Source organism: Pelophylax lessonae, assembly GCF_965119305.1.
Source record: "Pelophylax lessonae genome assembly, chromosome: 3".
NCBI classification, from domain to species: domain Eukaryota; kingdom Metazoa; phylum Chordata; class Amphibia; order Anura; family Ranidae; genus Pelophylax; species Pelophylax lessonae.
The window spans coordinates 456,396,941-456,416,301 of record NC_138770.1 but is presented as its reverse complement, the minus strand read 5'-3'; the positions used below and the strand labels follow the sequence as shown (position 1 = coordinate 456,416,301).

Here is a 19,361-nt window from a genome sequence, read left to right as displayed (position 1 = left end):
CAGCGCACTTTCGGCCGAAAAGAATCTGTCGTGCAAGCATTAAAATTTTTGTTGGCCAACACCAGAACGGCCAATTGTTCGCCAGTCAGTACAGAATTCGGCCGACAGACAGCAGATTTGCAAGACTGGGCATGCTCAGAAAAGAAAAAAAGACCAGGAAAGTTAACCATCACATGACATCACTTCTGCAGTCAGCTGTTGTTGGCCGACAAAATTCGTGTGCAGTCTTTTGCAGTTTTCAACAGACATGACAGCCCTGGACAAAAGACGGCCGATCGTTCGGCCGACGATCGGTACGTGTGTACGGGGCTTAAGTCACTTCCCAAACGCCAAATAGTCACGTTTTTCAGCTTTTTTTTCTTAGCATTTTTCAGTTAGATAATTTTTACATCTGAAAACGTCTTTTCAAACCCACTAGTTCTGGTAAAAGTCTGTGTGCACTGACACATGGGATAACATGCTGGGAAGTTTACAGGCTGCAGAAAAAAAACCTTAGTTAGACTTACTGGTGATGGTATTTCTAAGAGCCTTTCAGGACAGCACCTGAAGTGTAGCTCCACCCAATTTTGCAGGAAACACTACAGTCTTTAAATCCCTCCTCTTCCACCATGCCTTCAGTTATATAGTAGCCTCCAACATGCTGGAAAATAGAGCACATAACAAAACCACCAGCACAACAGGTTATTAAGGCAATCTTTAGCAAAAAAAAAAAAAAATCTTAGGGAGGGTACTAGGCTGCTGTCCTGAAAGGCTCTTAGAAATACCATCACCGGTAAGTCTAACTAAGGTTTTCTCAAATCGCCTTTCAGGACAGCACCTGGAGAGGCTAGCCGAGTAACTTACCCTAGGGCGGGAACACTGCCTGCAGTACCTTCCTACCGAAGGCCTGATCTGCAGCTGACAGTAAATCTAGCCTATAGTGCCGAAGTAGAAACCTGGACCACGTAGCTGCCTTGTAGACTTGTTTAGGCGAAACACCGGCTTTTTCAGCCCAGGAAGCAGCCACTGACCTAGTAGAATGAGCAGCAATACCTTCAGGAGCAGTTTCCCCCTGAGCTATGTAAACTTCCTTAATTGCCCATTTAAGCCATCTTCCCAAAGTACCTTTGGAGGCTTTTTCACCTCTATGGGACCCCCTGTGAAGAGTGCATTTGATTTTCTGAACTCCTGGTCACAGACAGATAATGTAACAGACACTTTTTCACATCTAGAGTATGAATGGATTCCTCTTTAGCGTTAGCTGGAGCCAAAGAAAAAATAGGCAGTACTATTTCTTGAGTACAATGAAAAGGTGTAGCCATCTTAGGAAGAAAAGCCGGATTCGTTCTAAGAATTAATTAATCCAGAAAAATAACTAAAGGATCTGCAATTACCAAGGCCTGAATCTCACTGACTGAGTGGAAGTGATCGCCACCAGAAAAATCGTCTTAAGAACTAATCTCCTCAGAGAAGCTTCCAATAAAGGTTCAAATGGAGCTGTAGTAAGTCCTTGTAACACCAAAGATAAATCCCATTTGGGAAAAATTCTAAAGGCTGTAGGCCTATTTCGAGCTAAGGCCTTGAAAAACCTAATAATTAAAGTTTCTTGTGACACAGTCTTCTCAAAAAACACTGAAAGAGCCACCACTTGGGTTTTTAGGGTTCTGGCTGCCAGCCCCTTCTCCATTAATTCATGGAGAAATTCCAAAACAAATTACATTTTTAATCTGAAGTTTCTAAAGTAGCATAAAGAATATTTCTTTCAGACCTTCATATAGATAGCTGTGATCACCTTTTTCCTACTGGAAAGGAGAGTGGAAATAAGTTTCTCCAATAGGCCTCTAAGTTCTTAAGATGTCTTCCTCAGAAACCAAGCCATCAACTGAAGACAATCCCGACTCCAGATGGTTCAGGGTCCACTGCGTTAGAAGATCTTTTCTGCACAGAAGCTTCCAGGGGGCCTTCCTGGCTAGATTTAGAAGTGGTGCAAACCAAGGTCTCTTTGGCCGAAAGGGAGCAATCAGGAAAAGATCTGTGGATTCTTCCCTTAACTTCTTGAGCACTAGCGGTATCAGCTAAAACGGGGGAGAAGGCAATGCACAAGGGGAAGTTACAAGGATTCTATAATCTTCTTCCTGCTTAGAAGATCTGCCAGGAGATTCTAGGAACTCTTCAGGTGAATTGCTCTTAGGAGCCACATTTTGTTCTGCCTACGAAAGTAATTGTGTGGCCAGATCCAAGAGGCTCCTGCTCCTCGTTCCCCCGCTTTGATACATAGGCTCCCTAGAGAAATGGCTTTCAATTCTCACCAGTTCGACGACTTCCTAGCTTCTGTCGGACCAAGTGCCTTGAACAGTATGGTCGTCTAAGTGGGCTCCCCAGCCCCATGCACTTGCATCTGTGGTTAGTCTTTTGTTTAGCAGAAAAGACCAGATTAGGTCCTTTGACAGATTGATATCAGTTTTTCGTTGCCAATACCGATATTTTGGTGATCGCATATCGGTATTGGCAGATATTTTCACACATTTAAACATTTTGATAAATAAACACACATTTCAACACAAATCTGTTGTTAATAAAACATGTTAATCTTTATTTATTAACATTTTTAACATTCTTCACACCTTAACTGCATGAAAACTGAAAGGAAAAGTGCACTTGCAGGGACATCAGTTTCACATCATGATTGTGCATTAATGGAACGCATTATAAATAAACTGCTGCAGTACTGCACTCACTAAATCACTACTGCAGTGCAGTCAGTGCAAAACTGCTAGAAAAAAATCTAGACAACAGCTACACAGTGGATTGGACTGGAGTCAGCGGACTACCTCTGCAGTAGGGCACTCACTGCAACTACAGCAGACAGTGCAAAACTGCTGGAAAAACAGCTAGACAGTGGATTGGATTGGAGTCAGTGGAAGACTACCTCTGCAGTAGGGCACTCACTGCAACTGCAGCAGTCAGTGCAAAACTGCTAGAAAAAAAACTAGGCAACAGCTACACATTGGATTGGATTCTCTGCAGTAGGGCACTCACTGCAACTACTGCAGTCAGTGCAAAACTGCTAGAAAAAAAAAAAAAAAAAAAGCTGAAGAGGAGGACTTCTGTCAATTACTGCTTCTTTCAAATAGAGATGAAGTTCATTATCCAGGCTCATAGTTGCAGATTCAGAAGAAATTTAATCCTCCGCATGGGACCCCAATAAAAAAAACACTGAAAATGTCCTGATAAATTCGACCACGATGAAGATTCTCTTCTGTTTGACGTATTTTTGGACATTTGTCTGTTTTTGCAGCATGCTGCTCTTCATAAAAATAGTGTTCTGGACTTGTCTTTTCGGCAGAAACCTCCTGCACCTCCTGTTGAATATCTTCTGTCAGCCATTGTTTCGCCTTAGCCAATACATCATCAGAAGAAAAAGCATGGTTCTTGTAACGAGGATTCAAAAGATTTGCAAACAACATTTTTAATCTCTTCATGCTTCTCAAAACATATCATTCAAAGCACTTTGGAGAGAAACATTTCTCTACTGTACTCAGTGTGGGATCCTTGCATCACTTTTGTATTCAACACCAATTGCCTTTTTGTCCATCCGCTGTCAATAAGGTGGCATGTAAGAATGATTAGTGACTCTGACTCGGTTTGTGACTAGAAGTCCGTCGTGGATGAGAGAGTTGCCAGCATTCTCTGGTTGCAGCATAGCCTTTACTTTCTTTGTCAACGACCTTTTGTGGAAGCTTTGCCAGCATTTTGGTTCGAAAATACTTCAGTCTTCAGTGTGTAGCTTGGCTCAAGCATGGACATCAACCGCTGAAATCCTGAGTCAGACACCATTGTAAATGGCTAGTTATCAGTGACAATCATCTCTGTGATTACTCTAGCAGTTGGGATCTTCCATCTGAATCTAGACAGTGACATCTGTTTTTTTCCACAAATATATCTGTTGTTGCCTGGGATAGCAGAGGAGGTATTGAATCAAAATCACATTGATATTAATTTTGTGTTTTTTCTGTGCTGCATGATACGATTCAATATGATGAACTCTTAGATGGGCCCAAAGATTTGACATAGTTTTGTTTTTTGCAGTTACTGATCCCATGCTTAAGTTGTTTGTACATGTGTTGCACACTGCTGCTTTTCCTGGAGAATGTTGAGACGAGAAATAGTCCCAGAACACACTTTTACGTTTTCTCTCCTCCATCTCCATTTCAATTTGAAAGACCCTGTGGTGAGTGGCTGAGGCCAAGGCCTGTGGGTGGATGGATGGCTGGCACTGTGACCAGACCAGACTGCAGTTGGCTGAAACACGAGGCTGTCTGAGGCGTGGGAGGCGGTCTTAAGGCAGAGAAAGTGTGCAGCGCGCGGTGAAATTACGTCACGCATGGGCGGCACAGGCGTGGGAGGCGGTGTTAGAAGGCAGAACGTGTGTGCGCAACATACGCAATGACGTCACGAAAATATCGGCAATAAATCGGTAAATCCAAAGGCCAATACAGATATAATCGGGGAAAGTGCATATCGGCCCCCGATATATTGGTGTTGCCAATAATCGGTCGATCCCTAATAGAAATCCTGATTGTTTTTTCTAATGGCTGAAGATGTGACCATTTTCGAAGAATGTCTATCTGGAGGGGGCGAGGGTGCAACCTGGCCCATTTGATGGCTGGAATGGATGCAGTGAGGAGGCCCAGCTCCGCCATGGCTGTCCAAACCGTCACCCTGAGGTTGGTCTGAATCTGAGGCACTGCGGACTGAACTTACTACCTTCTCCTGAGGGAAGAAGACTTTGAAGTACCGAATGGTGTATCCCAAAAACCAAATCTCTTGCGATTGAGTCAAGCTGGATTTTTCCAGGTTTAAAAGCCACCCCAAACTCTTGAGATGACATGGAGTCTCCTGAAGATTTGCTAACATCTTCTCTCTGGAGTCTGCGAAAAGCAGTAAGTCATCCAGATAATGGACAACAGATCCCCCTCAACCTCAGTGGCTCCAGAGCTTCTGCCATCACTTTGGTGAAGACTCTGGGGGGGGGGGGAGGATGAAAGCCAGAAGGGAAGAGCCCTGAATTGGAGATGCCAAGTTGACTCCCCCAAGTTGATCGCTAGCTGGGGAAACTTCTGGAAAGACTCTGCTATTGGGATGTGTAAATAAGAATCCCTCAGACTCAGAATTATTGAAGCATCCTGGGGATAGCAGTTTTGTTACTGAGTAGATAGTGTCCATCCGAAAATGTTGGTTCCCTTTAGACCCGTTTTAGAACCTTTAGGTTTAGGATCAATCGATATTTGCCTCACCTGGAGGGTTTCTTCACCAAGAAGACGTGTGAGTAGAGGCCCTGGCCTTCCTGTTCCTTGGGGACCTGGATGACGACTTTCTGTTGCATCAGCTCCGGTAACAGAGACATCATTGCGGAAGCTTTTTCTTGGTCCTTTAGCAGCAGGGTGACAAGGAATCTGCTTGGGGGGGGGGGGGGGGGAGTCTCTGAAAACTCTAGAAAGGACTTGATGAAGCCTGTTCCCATCGTGGGAGGAACAACCTCAACCTTCCTCCCACTGGAAAGGGGACGTCATTTGCTTTTAGAAGACTCATCCGGGGGCTTGAAGAGAACCCCGCCTCTACCTTTGCCCTTTTGGGAGAACCATCTAGGCTTGTGGTTCTGTCCCCTACTCCTCTGGGGCTGCGAAACAGCAGGAAAATTTTCTTTATAGGCCGTTTCTTTTAGAGGGAAAGGCCTTCTTGACCGCTGTCCTGTCTAGGATTCCAGTTCTGGACCACACAAAAGGTCCCCAGAAAAAAGGTAACCCACACAATTTGATCTTAGAAGCCGAGTCCCCGGACCACGTCTTTAACCAAATTGCACGACTGGCTGAACTGACCAGAGCTGAAAAGCCTAGCAGACATTTAAATTGATTCCGCCAAGGCATCAGCCATGTACTTAACTGCCTTAACAGTAAAGGGATAGACTCAAATAAATCTTTCCTAGGTGTCCGAGCTTCCACATGGAGTTTTGAGCTGTTCCAACCAGCACTCCAAATTCCTGGCCACCACTGTGGATGCCATAGCTGGTTTAAGGATGGACACGGAGGAGACCCAAGCCTTCTTAAGGAGTGAATCTGCCCTTTTATCCATTGCATCCTTTAAAATGCCCATATCTTCGAATGTCAGATCAGTGCAGCAAGAAACTTGAGAAAGGATACATCCACTCTAGGCCTTTTATTCCAAACTTGGGATTCCTCACCCTCAAAAAGGGAACCTTCTCTTAAGATTTGGAGAAGAAAGGGTCTTTTTCAGGTTATTTCCATTCTTTAATGGCTTCTGTCAGAACCTTATGCACTGGGAAAACTCTGTGCTTGGACTCATCCAATCCCTGACACATCTTATGTACAGACAGCTGGATCTTTTCTTCCTGAATTTCGAGAGTAGTGTAGATTGTCTTTTGAGCAAATCATCTAATTTCTCTAAGCAGTTTATATCTGAAAGATCTACCAATATCCTCCTCTTTCTCCTCATCAGAATCCCTGAGGGAAGGAAGTGTACTTGCTCCTTCTCCCTCTGAATCACTGGCCTCTGCCAACTTTGCGGTGGATGCCAAAGAGCTAGAAAAAGTACTCTGCAGGGGGTCTGTCTGAAGCTGGAACCTTGACCAATAAGGAATGGACTGAACTCAGTATCAGTTAACTCTTTCACAGAAGAAAATAAATCTTTGCATTGCTGTGCAGACTCCTCTTTAACCAGGCTGGCTATACAAGTTTTGCACAGAGGTTTAGAAAAAGTATCTCTTAAGGGATTCTTGCAAGAAGGCCATTTCCTTGATACAGAGGGAGACCTGGATTTAGCAGTGGCTTTAACCTGAATAAAAAAAAAACAGAAAGACCCTATTACCTACCAAACTAAACCCTGCAACGCAAAAGTGCACAAGGCTGTCCACAAGGGTTAGGAGTGTGTCTAGGGGAATGTTTGACCATTTTTCCAGAAACGCATTTGTGAGGTTGGACTGATGTTGGACGAGAAGGCCTGGCTCGCAGTCTCTGTTCTAATGCATCTCAAAGGTGTTCTATCAGGTTGAGGTTAGGACTCTGTGTAGGACAGTCAAGTTCCTCCATCCCAAACTTGCCAATTCGTGTATTTATGGGCCTTGCTTTGTGCACTGGTGCGCAGTCATGTTGGAACAGGAAGGGGCCATCCACAAACTGTTCCCACAAAGTTGGGAGCATGAAATTGTCCAAAAGGTCTTGGTATGCTGACGCCTTAAGAGTTACCTTCACTGGAACTAAGGGGACCAAGCCCAACCCTTGGAAATCAACCCCACACCATAATCCCCCCTCCACCAAAGTGTTTGGACCAGTGTACAAAAAGTACTTAAAATGATTGTAAATCACTGGATTTTTTTTTTGTCAACAACAAACTTGTAATACTTGGCTGCCTAGTTTGCACAGGGCAGCCCCGATTCTCCTTTTCTGGGGTCCCCCGCCAGGGCTTCTGGTTCCTCCTGCCTTTAGAGTGCCCCTATAACAAGCATTTATAAATGGCTGCCTTTAGAATAACTCACTTCCTTCTCTTGCCAAGTTTTGATTTACTAAAACTGGAGAGCGCAAAATCTGGTGCAGCTCTGCATAGAAACCAATCAGCTTCAGGGTTTTATTGTCAAATCTGGATTAAACAAGCTGAAAATAAATGCAGATTGGTTACCATACACAGCTACACTAGATTTTGCATCTTCAGTTTTAGTAAATCAAACCCTACCATGTCTCACAAGGTATTGCTCTTTACACATTCACATGCTCAGGCATTTTTTGACATGTATAGATGGCGTACTGAGCTGTGTGCATGTTGCACTGTATTTTCTGTTATGTAAACAAATAATGTGTTCTGTATGCAGGCCAACTAATCGGTTGACAACTATTTTCATAATCAATTATGTTGTTTAGTGGTTTTAGCCCTACATACAAGACGGTATTATTTATTTACAGAACTCACACCAGCCCAGGGACAAACAAGAGAATCCACAGCAAAAGTTCATAACATTCCAACAGTCATGGCAAGAATATTACGAAAAATCACTATTTAGGTAGAGAAAAATAAAATGGCATGTCACTGGAGCATCTTGCAGTTCAACAGCATGGAAGGACCATAATCAACTCAGTCTCCCATTTGCTCAGAAAAGGCGGGACGTACCCTTCACCCAGACTCGAGAAGAGATTGTAAGAGATAGATAAGGCGTGTCAAAGAAAAGTGTTCTCAAAGTAATTTTAAAACGCAGAGCACAATTTCATGCTGGCAGCATAAGGCTTGACGGAAGAAAGTGTTTGATTTGAAGAGCCTGCCAGTGTTGTAACAGAGTATTTATCATTAATTGGATTTCTGGAAGGGATTTCCAGCCACCTCCTGTGAGGAAATCTTTGAGCCAGAATTGGTTTGAAGGAAAGGCTTAAAACGTGGATCAGAAAAACGCTAGAAGTGAAGTTCATGGAGCCAATAACTGGTGACATATCCACGATTCCAGGAGGTAGGAGGTGAGATATATCCCATTTAGCAAGCACTGTCAGAGTATTACCCATTAATGGATGGAGTTTTACCACCGGGGTGCATATTACCAAGGTAAGGTTTGCAAAGGGGGTAGGCCTTCTCCTGCTCAAAAGATACACACATTTGATCCAATCAAGAACCCTACACATATGAACTGCTTAAAGGAATTTAAAAAGGGGTCTGGAAACCCCATGCTGCCCATAACTTGGGTAAAAATAATAGACGATATAAAATCCTCCTGGACCCGCAAGACCAGAGGAAGTTAATGAACTCCACTTTGATTGAGCAAAGAAAGGACATAGGAATAGAGACTGGAAGAGTCTGCAGTAAAACACAGAAGCCTAGGAAAAAATATTCAATTTAATATTATTTCTCCCAAACCACAAATCAGACTGTCAGTGTCAATGTTTTGAATTTAAACGAATTGATGTCAGTAGGGGTGGGAAGCTTCTCTTAAAAATGTCAGAAATAGACTATAGAGTAATGCACACACCCAAAGTACTGTCCATAAGAACAAGACGTTTGCCCGAATAGTACTTAAAGCGGAGTTCCACCCAAAAGTGGAACTTCCGCTCTAGGTAGTTCTAACCCCGACATGCCACATTTGGCATGTCATTTTTGGGGGGGGAGCGGTTACCTAATTTTGACAGGTACCCGCTCCCACTTCCGCTCGGAGCGCCGCGGCGCTCTGAGCGGAAGTTCTCCTCTCCCCCGCCCTCCCTGCAATCTTCTGGGACATGTCAGAGGTCCCAGAAGATTGCCGGCCAATCACGACGCGTAGCGCAACTCGCGCATGCGCAGTGCGTACCCGGCTGTGAAGCCGCAAACTGTCACAGCCGGGTGCCCACACCAGTGATGCCGGCGCTGGAGAGCAGAGAGGGAGAAGAGCAAGGCTTCGGGCGGCCGCATCGCTGGACCGTTGGTCAGGTGAGTGCGTCAGGCTGGAACTCCGCTTTAATCTGGACTGAGAGACACTCACATTCATCTCCCCGCGTTAACTATGTAGTTTGAGAGAGCTGCGTATTGCCCTAATTCATGTAGGAGAATGGTAATCAAAGTTTCTGGCTGCGTAGCAAGAAAACATCAGGTCAACGGAATATGTGAGTCACTAAGGCAGGCCAGACCATGAATATCAGGGTGAGCCCTGATGTGACATAGGAGGGGTTCTAACGACAGAAAGAAGACTAGAGAGGAGGGACACTCCTGTTGTGCATGCATTACTGAGATCAGAGTAGGGTGAAAGCTCCTCATTGACCTTGACAGCTGCTCACAGGTTGGGGTAAAGTGCATTGATCCACTTAAACATATTCTCCCAAGACCAATGTGATGAAAGGTGCCCTGCAAAAACTTCCAATCAACCTGGTCAAAAGCCTTCTTCACATGGCTAAAATTAACAGCATCGGGATGTCTCTCGACCGAGCTAAGTGGAGCAGTTTCAAAACCCTAGTAGTCTTATCCTTTTCCACTCTAGAGGGCATAAAAGTGTGGTGGCACATGAAGAAGAGGAGGAGCCCAGAGGGACTCAGCATGTGCTATTTGAAAAAAAAAAACAAAAAAAAAAAACACAAGCCTTTTTAAAGTTTATATACTAATGTCTTATTCCATATGTAACTGAACCGCAACCCACAATGTACTTGTGGACTTCTGTCTGAACCGCAACCCACAATGTATACGGCTTCCTTTCAGTCGTGAACATAGATATCAGATTTTCCCAGCCGCCCCCCATACAAAGCTAGCCGACAACTTAGCTTGTACTGGAATCTTCTTTTATTGAACAGTTTCACACTCAATTTATACACACATGAGCACATCCCCCTCCTGATCAGATTACCACACACAGGTCAGAGGTTGTCTGATTACATTATCATATGCAGATGAAATTGTATACATAAATAGAATTAACCAACTAATTATCTAGCCATCTGGACAGAATAATATGTGCGTTCATTAACAGTTAACAATGGAACAGATAGGCTTAACAGAATACACATCTCACCTCAATACACAAACAATAGGGAGAGTCTGTCTCTGACATTGAAGTTCAATACCCATTATCATAAGTAAACACAGAACCCATTTGAAGCAATCCAAACCATTAAGTATCAGTCTGTCACTCCCAGTGACGGTGAGTACCGTTACACCATAAATTTTGCAAACCTATCAGTAAGCTGCTTTGCTGAATCATGAAGCCCCTGCATCATGAATTCCTACATTATTCAAAGAGAGAGGCATGTGTAAAGCATAGCAATTTGTCCAAACTCCTTAAAGGTCAAACATAATTCTTAAGGATTTTGGAGTTTGATTCTCCAAATTCCTTTCAGGTAAGCAAACTTAAGTATAACTGCATACAAATATACTGTTATATGATATATGAATGTTCATATGCTAAAGATTAAAATGCATGCAGCCAGGAAGTAACAATTAAAAGTAAAGTTTTTTTTTGTCCTATAAAAATAAAAAAACATGTTGCACAAAGCAGCCTGGATCCTCCTCTTCTCAGGTCCCTCTTCTGCTCTCCTGGCCCCTCCCTCCTGTTCAGTGCCCCCACAGCAAGCAGCTTGCTATGTGGGCACCCTAGCCCAGTCGCAGCTCCCTGTGTCTAGTCAGACATGGAGCCCCAACCCAGCTCTTCTCTCTGCTAATTGGCTAGCTGACTGATTGACAGCAGTGGCAGCCAATCAGGAGGGAGAATCTCGGACAGCTGAGACACTTGTGGATGTCGCTGGACAGAGAGGGACCTTGGGTAAGTGTTAGGGGGGCTGAGGGGGGCTATTGCACACATGCATAGAATGAATTAGGATAAAAAAACCTTCTGACTTTACAACTGCTTTAACTCTGCAGGGTAAATAATAAAAGTAGACATTCTTTAAAAGTGGAGCTCACCTGCTTGCGGTATATTCGGAAAGGTAAATAAAACATCACTGGTCCTTGGAATGGAGTAAAGCCAAGTATCTTTCAAAATGACAGTTGATATCATGTGCTCAAGTACTTCCATATCTCTACTGACGACTAGTCTAATTTCCGATGTCACATTTTGATAAACCTGTCCAAAAATAAAAGCAAAAACACACACTATGGGTAAATTCTTATTGTGTTCACATGTATGTACTACATAATGGTAATAGCTAGAATCTCACTTGCAGCTCTTGTTTAAAGACAACATTTGCTGCCCCTCTTGCCATCATACACTAAGGAAATTGGAGTGCTGCCAGCATTCAATTCTGGAATCTACCCTCTTCGGTGGTGGCTGTCATTATTCAACACTATTGGAATTTTAGTTATCACTATTTGGGTGCTATCATCGTTTGTTTTGTGGTTTTACGCTATGGCGTTTGCCTTTTTTTCCCTCATTTAAACTTATCCCTGGACACCTGCATCACCACGGTACGGGTTGCTGCCTTCTGAGGTCTGTGGATTCGGTTCCCATTATTTTGGCTACAGTATCTGCTACTTCTGGTAAGCGGTACCCGCACAAGTTACAACGCAATTTTTCCAATTTTTTTACTGGTTTACACTATGGTGTTGTTTTTCTCCTTCTATTCATATACCACTGAGGAGATTTACATCGGAGCCCTATGAAGCTTGCTGTGTTCCACATTTGAAGACTTTGCCTCTAAATTTCTTGGCTCTTTAATAATTGGAATCTGGTAAGCGGTACCTGCACAAGGGTCATCATTTTTCCCTTTCATCTATGGACATTCACATGGACTGTTTCATTTGTTAGCGCAGCTTTATGTATATATATATATTCAATTCTGCTAATCTTGTGGTACCAAGCCTTCTATGAAAGTTGTAGATTAGTGGGTAGGGTCTTCCGACTTTTTATATTTTCTGTGCAGTGCATCAATATAGTTGTGGAGGTGAACAGCTTTCATATTTGCAATCTAGCCCATTTCTGCCTTATGAGAACATAGCCCTCTTTGCCAAACATACACCAATCCATTAACTAGTCAAAGTATCACAGAATAGAACGAACACACAGGAGATCGATTTACTAAAATTGGAGTGCAAAATCTAATGAAGCTCTGCATAGAAACCAATCAGCTTCCGTTTTTCTTTTTGTCAAAGCTTAACTGAATAAGCTGAGGTTAGAAGCAGATTGGCTACCATGCACAGCTGCACCAGATTTTGCACTCTGCAGTTTTAGTAAATCAACTTCACATTATCCTCCTCGAACTATTGTCCTTTGGCATTCATTTTTTTCTTTACCTTTCCTCTCAACTAGTGATCTGCAGAACCCAAAACAAAAGAAAAAAATGAAATGGTGGCTAAACTTATACCCAGTCATAAAAATAAAACTACATTTCCATAACCTCAATAACTTAGCAGACAGTTACACTTCAGGGACTCTAAAGCCCCGTACACATGATCAGATTATCGAACGATCTTCATCCGTTTTTTTGTGGCATGCTAGTCTGATGTGGCAAGTGAAGAGGTTATTTTCATACGAATTTTCCCGTACGACAGAATTCTACTTCAGAAGTGATGTCATGTGTTGGATTGTTTTCCATGTGTTCTTTTGTCTCTGAGCATGCCTAGTCTTGCTCTTAAGATTTTTTTCCTTCGAAAACTGTACTAATGAGACGAAAATCGGACGTTGTTTTGACGGACGACAAAACTTTTATAGCCTGCACATCAGGATTTTTTCAGCCAAAAAGTCGGAATCGGCTGTCGAAAGCACCATACTAACAATCTGAAAATCTGCAGATTGGTCGTTGGACGAATTTTCCCTAATTTTCTTATCGTGTATACAGCTGTATTTGTTTATCTGGATTAGCGCGACACCATCTCCTACATTATCGTGTATACGGGCCTTTAGTGTCTGTCATGTTTTCTAATAGATTGATTAACATAAAAACATACCCATTTTACAGTGTGTTCAAAGTCTTTTCCCAATAACTACAAACCTAAATGTTTATCTTCTGCTGTTAAAAAGATACGTGAGGGCATGGGCATCCGCAGGTAGGGGCAAGGGGGGGGGGGGGGGGGGAATGCCCCCCCGGAATCTCAACTTCCCATTTCAAGTGTTTGTTAAACCACTTTATACCATCCTGCCTGGTCTGTTTAATAATCCTGTGTGCTCTGGGTTTTAAAATAAATAAGCCGTTCTTTACCAGTTTTCAGAGGACCGAGCACCACTCATGTGACCAGTCGGCTCTCTCCTCTCCCCGTCTGACAGCTGCTTGCAGCGGGCAGGGCCCGAAGATTCTTCACTGATGTCAGTCGGGAGGGGAGGGGGGAGAGGAGGAGAGAGGTGGCGGGTCACGTGAGCGGCGCTCTAAAAACTTGTAAAGAATGGCTTATTTTTATAAAACACAGACACAGGATTAATAAACAGACTGTAGACAGGGTATGAAACTACAGCAAGAGGAGGGGAAGGGGGGGGGGGCACTGACACAGGGGCAGACAGGCAGGGAGAGAGGACAGAGGAGGACAGGAAGGCTGCGGATGACAAAAGCACATAAAAACTGACCACAGTGTCAGGGCTCAGGAGCAATGGTATACCGTGGTCAGTTTACAGAGGGGAGGACATAGCCAGGCAGGATCAGCCAGGTATTTTAGGTGATAGAGGACAAATTACACAGCAAAGCACTGTGCTGTATAACATGCTTTAACAGGATCAATTTTTAATTTTTTTTTTAGGTTAGCAAATGCTTTAAAAATAAATGCTGCTGTTTAAATATAATGACTAAGCCCCTCCCCTTATGACATTGTTGAAAGGGAGTGGAGCATGGGTGACCTTAAAATGATGCCCCCCCTGAAAAAAGTTCTGCGGATGCCCATGTGTGAGGGAGTATTAAAAGACCACATATAGCATTTTTTTTTATTATCCCGTACGTTTGTAAGTGTTAAGGGTAGCTGTGAACATAGTCCATTTACACTTTGTTAAAATAAAGATATTGTATACAATTCTACACAGAGCCCCAATGAATAAGCTTAAGGTCTGCTGTTTTTTTTAGGCAAAACACACACACAAAACGTATGGTACGTAAATACATAGAAAAACAGAAAAAAATTGATTTTTGTAAGAACTTATCGTAAAATCTCTTTCTCTGAAGTTCGACAGACACAGCTCTGCTTAATCCTAGACTATAGGGTTATGCGCCTCCCACTAGGGATAGGCACTAGGCGGAAAAAAGGCTTGTCCCGAAGATCTAAACGGTTTACCTTTTTGCTGTGACCCGGAGGCACGAAAAATGTTTATGAGCAGTAAAGGAAGGCCCCCGCCTAGAGCACGGCACCTTGCCTTTAGAGGATTGGGGCGGATTAGTGCTCTTACACCCCGTGATACCTTTGATCATCTCGTCCAGAGGAGCTCCAAATAGCTTCTCCCCCGTACAAGGGAGATCAGCAACAGCTTTTATTTTAGAAGCCTGGTCAGCCGACCAGCATTTTAGCCATATTAGGTGTCTAATAGCAACCCCCACTGCTAACGTCCTGGCCACCAATAAAACCAAGTCCAGGGACTGTAGCAGAGCGTCCCAGAGAGAGCCTGGAAAAGTCCTGTTCGGGGTTTATACATCCCCCAGACATCTCTCATACACCTTTAGGGATCTCTGATCCATGATCTAGTTCAGATCTTGGTCCTCTCCCCCAGACCAATTTAAACTCACCTGAGACAGACAGCCAGTGCTCTCTCAGCCTGGGAAATCAGACAATTGTCTATGAGAGCAGAAGGTTGGTAAAACTGTCAGATTATGGTCTGTGGAAGCTGAAAAGCGGTGGGCTTGCTCAGCCTGTTAGTGAGGGCCTGCATTGTGTATAGTAAGTGCCGGGACACGGCTACATTTTTGTTATTATTTCTCCTGCTGGTTTTTCCTTAAAGCACTGTACAGCACTTGTATATAGCACCAATAAACACCGCACAATTGTCACTACCTCACTGGATTTGGTATCTGTGCCTGAAAGACTGCTTATCCCAGGGAACTTTGCACCCCCTACCTGTTCCCCAGCTTACAGGAGGTATCACACATGAACACCAGGGTTTGGACCAACAAGTCTAACAGTTCCAGAACCCCTGGGGGAAGCGGTGTCGTTTTCAAGTTACTCTTTAGCAACTTCACCCATTCAGTAGCAGTCTGTGCTATGAGAATGTTCACGAAGTTAGTTTTTAACATGTGACCCTTCACCACATGTACATGGCAGGATAAGGATTCCACCCGTCTATCCACGGGATCCGAAAAAGGTAAACAACTCTTCCATCGGCACCAGAGTCGCTTTATTCAACCTGGCCACCGGGGAATCCACCTTCAGTGGTGCAGCCCATCTCGTATTCACCGTCTCCGCAAAAAGATAACGGCATGCAAAACCAGCATGTGCTTAATGCGTCGCCATTGTTCATTCACAATAGAGTGAAACAAGTCAGGACAAGGGAACACTTTACCTCATTTGCGATATTTGTGGGAGCCAAAAGACACCTGCGTACCCGACACTGTGGGTTCATCAGCCATTTTAAGAGTTTCCCCCACAGAAACTATCAAATTTTCCACCAAGGCGTGTTCTCGCCTGACAGCGGAGGAGTACAGATCCTCTTCAGCGTCAGAATGTGAAGACACAGACCCATCAGGGTGGTCTGCGTCTGTGGCAACCATATCTATGTCGGAATCCGAAGATCCTGCAGATGCAAAGGATGGAGGACGTTTGCAGGTAGCAGCACCAGAACAAACTGACTGCACTTTTGACATCAGGCTTTGCAGAAAAACCGCGGTCTCTGGCTGCAACTGCGAGCCGGAGGGTCCTGCAGTCATTTCCAGGGGGTCTGCGCGTCATCACTGCAGCAGCTCCCACTCCCTCACACCATCCAGAACTGTGCTGCCTTCGTCCCTCTCCTCTGTGTACATGTGCAGGTAGGGTACTACTTATGTTTGCGTGGGGGTGAGGTTAATGAAGTAGTGGACACTTGCTATGGGGGGGGGGGGGGGCAGGAGCCAGTGCTATGGGAGGGAGGGGGGCAGAGGATACTACTGTGTCTATGTGGGGGTTTATGTGGAAAGGAGGTAAAGGACACTGCTATGAAGGGGGGGGGGGGGGGAAAGAGCTACATGGGGGTGTGGACTGATGTGAGGGGGAGGGGGGCAGGGGACACTACTGTGGGGTGAGGTGATGTGAAGGGGGCAGAGGACCCTGCTTTTGGTAGGGCTACCCCCATAGCAGTGTCCTCTACCTATCTTCATATTACCCCCTCCACCCTGCCCCCCCCCCCCCAGCAGGGCCCTCTGACCCCCTTTCCCCCATAACAATGACCTCTAAGCCTCTACCCCCCCCCTCCCCCATAGACCAGTGTTTTAAAAATATAGGGTTCAATACAAGCATTTAATACCAGTCTGTTTCTAAATTCCTGAAAGCAAAGAACTGGTATAACCTCACCTTACCAGTCTAAGTTTGAATACCAGTTCACAAAAATAGGGGGCTGGAAAGAGTGCCAAGAAGGGCAACTAAAATGACTAAGGAGCATTGGAAATTTAGGCTGGAGAAGATGGGAAAGATTATCTTAAGGCTACGTTCACATCTAGGCGTTGCCATTTTATAGGCTTTTTTTTTTACAAGCGTTTTACAGGTAAAACGCCTGTAAAACGCTCTATATCGCCTTTCCAGCATTTGCATCTATATCGCCTTTCACAGGGGCCATTGAAATGAATAGGATTTGTCTTGTTGGGCGTTTTTTTGAGCTGGTCCTTAGAGCTGAAAAACGCCCCAAAGTGCCTACATGTGAACTTAAAGCGGAGTTCCGGGCACAGAAGTCAATTCTCAATAAGCACACCCCCGGGACAGTCAGGGCTAGCACATTCCACAATGGCTAGCCTCTGATCTGTCCCGGTTCGCACTTACCTTTTAGAAGAAATACTTACTTATAAAATTTCTTCCACAGCGTTTCCATCTCTCTTGTGGGCAGCTGAAGCTGGCGCGGTCCTCTTCTGTGTCTTCTTCCGCATCTTCTTGTCCCAGAATGCGCCTGCACCGGCCCCTCTCGTCACTTCCGGTGCGGCGCCGCATTCCTCCACAGCTTCTGGGCATGCCCGGAAATGACGCCCGGAAATGACGAGCGGGGCCGGTGCCGTCGATGCTTGATTCCTGGGAGCGATGACGTTCAGCTCCCAGGAATCATAGCGAGACAGGAAGTGACAGGGTGAGCCGCGGCTCCCGAGGGAGGAAGTACTCTGAGGTGAGTATTTACGATCTTCAATTAAAAGGGGAGTGAACAAAAAAAGAAAAAACTATCCAATTCCCTTTCAGGTCAGGTCTACCTAGCGGAGGGGCACAAAAAAAAAAAAAAATATTGTTTTTGTGCCCGGAACTTCGCTTTAACCTAAGTGACTGCCAAAAGAGATCTGATTGAGAGAATATATATATATATATATATATATATATATATATATATATATACACACACACACACATATACATATACATATATACACACACACACACACACACACACACACACACATATATATATAAAAATAGAGAAAGGTCCATACAGAAAATGCAATGGAAGATTTTTAAACCTTAAAATACACACAAAATACAAGAGAGTATTATAAATGATAGAAAGACATCTAAAGCTGAACTCTAAAGTACAGTATGCGATAAGGGATAAGAGAAGTATCACTTTGGCATTTTAAAAGTACATTCATAAAATGATAGACAAAATGATATGGCAATCACACCAACAGTACAAAGCTATTTTTTTACTAACCTGATTTCCATCAATTTCAACTACTTCTTGCTGAACAATTATCTTAGTTTTAGTACTGGAGTTCGTAGGCAAATGCAAAATGAGTAATCGCATGCTGACCAAAGCCTCACGTACCACGTTCGACTGCTTATAGGGCAATCTAGAATCCACTGTAACAAAAATTATTGATTGCTATAAATAAAAACAAAGTTATTTGTGTACGCACTCGGTTTCATAAAACCTGTCTTTAGAACCACTTTTTGTACCAAAAACACAAGCCAATCCACTATAAAAAGAGTAGTCATCCACCCATCAACAATCAGACTTAAAGTGATTGTAAAGCTAACATTCACAGTTATACTTGCCAAGCTGGTCAGTGGTGACTTACCCCCTGTTCTGGAGTACCCCCGCCGGCGATCTCAGCTCCTTCTTACAAGTGCTCCCTCAGCAAGCCGTTTGCTGAGATGGCACCCGTGTAGGCGCGCTCCTCAGCCAGGCTTTGTGCATCCACACACAAAGCAGGGCTCAGCCTCGCCCCCTGCTCCCTCCACACAGGATTTGACTTGCAGAAGCAGGAGCCAATGGCCCCCCACTGCTCTCAGTGTATCCTGTGAATTCAGGAAGAGAAAGCAGGATTGCTGCAAGCCGGGGAGCTTGAGAAGAGGAAGGAAAGTGTTTAGGGACAGGGTGAGGGGGCCATGGTACAGTAGTGTGTACCATGGAGCGTTTTTTTACCTTCATGCAGGAAGAAAAAAAAAAAAATTTTACACTTTAGAACCAGTGTAGGTTTAGTATTTTTATAAAAGTTGTTTTGGTTGGGTTTTTCTGCAATCTTGGATTCCATTAAAAAGATTTCCACTCACTTCCTGTTCTGTTCATAATGGATTTAACAAGCAGAAAGTGAGGGAAAAATGCAGTAAAAAAAAAAAAAAAAAATAATAAATAAAAAAAAAAGGGGATGACAAGGGTTCTAGTGTTCCTAACAAAAAGGTACCTTTTGGCCTAATAAACAGCAATTTAGCTAGTGGCATTATAATAAAAGTAGACAGTGATAATTCTAAAAGGCAAAACATGCATGCAAATACACAGAGGACAGTTTCCCATGTAAGCAACTGGAGAGAACTTGACACGCATTAGCCCTATTTGAGGTTTCAACTGGTATGCAGAGGATAGTATG

General features: G+C 43.9%; 1 protein-coding gene across 1 annotated transcript in view; it reads right to left on the bottom strand.

Moving 5' to 3' along the window:
• GINM1 (glycosylated integral membrane protein 1) overlaps nucleotides 1-19,361 on the bottom strand; it is a 118,764-nt gene that overhangs the window by 59,664 nt on the left and 39,739 nt on the right. Inside the window, exons 4-5 of the mRNA XM_082251592.1 lie at nucleotides 18,206-18,354; nucleotides 11,392-11,551 (exon numbers count right to left, since the gene is read on the bottom strand). Coding sequence (XP_082107718.1) covers nucleotides 11,392-11,551; nucleotides 18,206-18,354 — 309 coding nt within the window. The remainder of the gene's footprint in view (nucleotides 1-11,391; nucleotides 11,552-18,205; nucleotides 18,355-19,361) is intronic.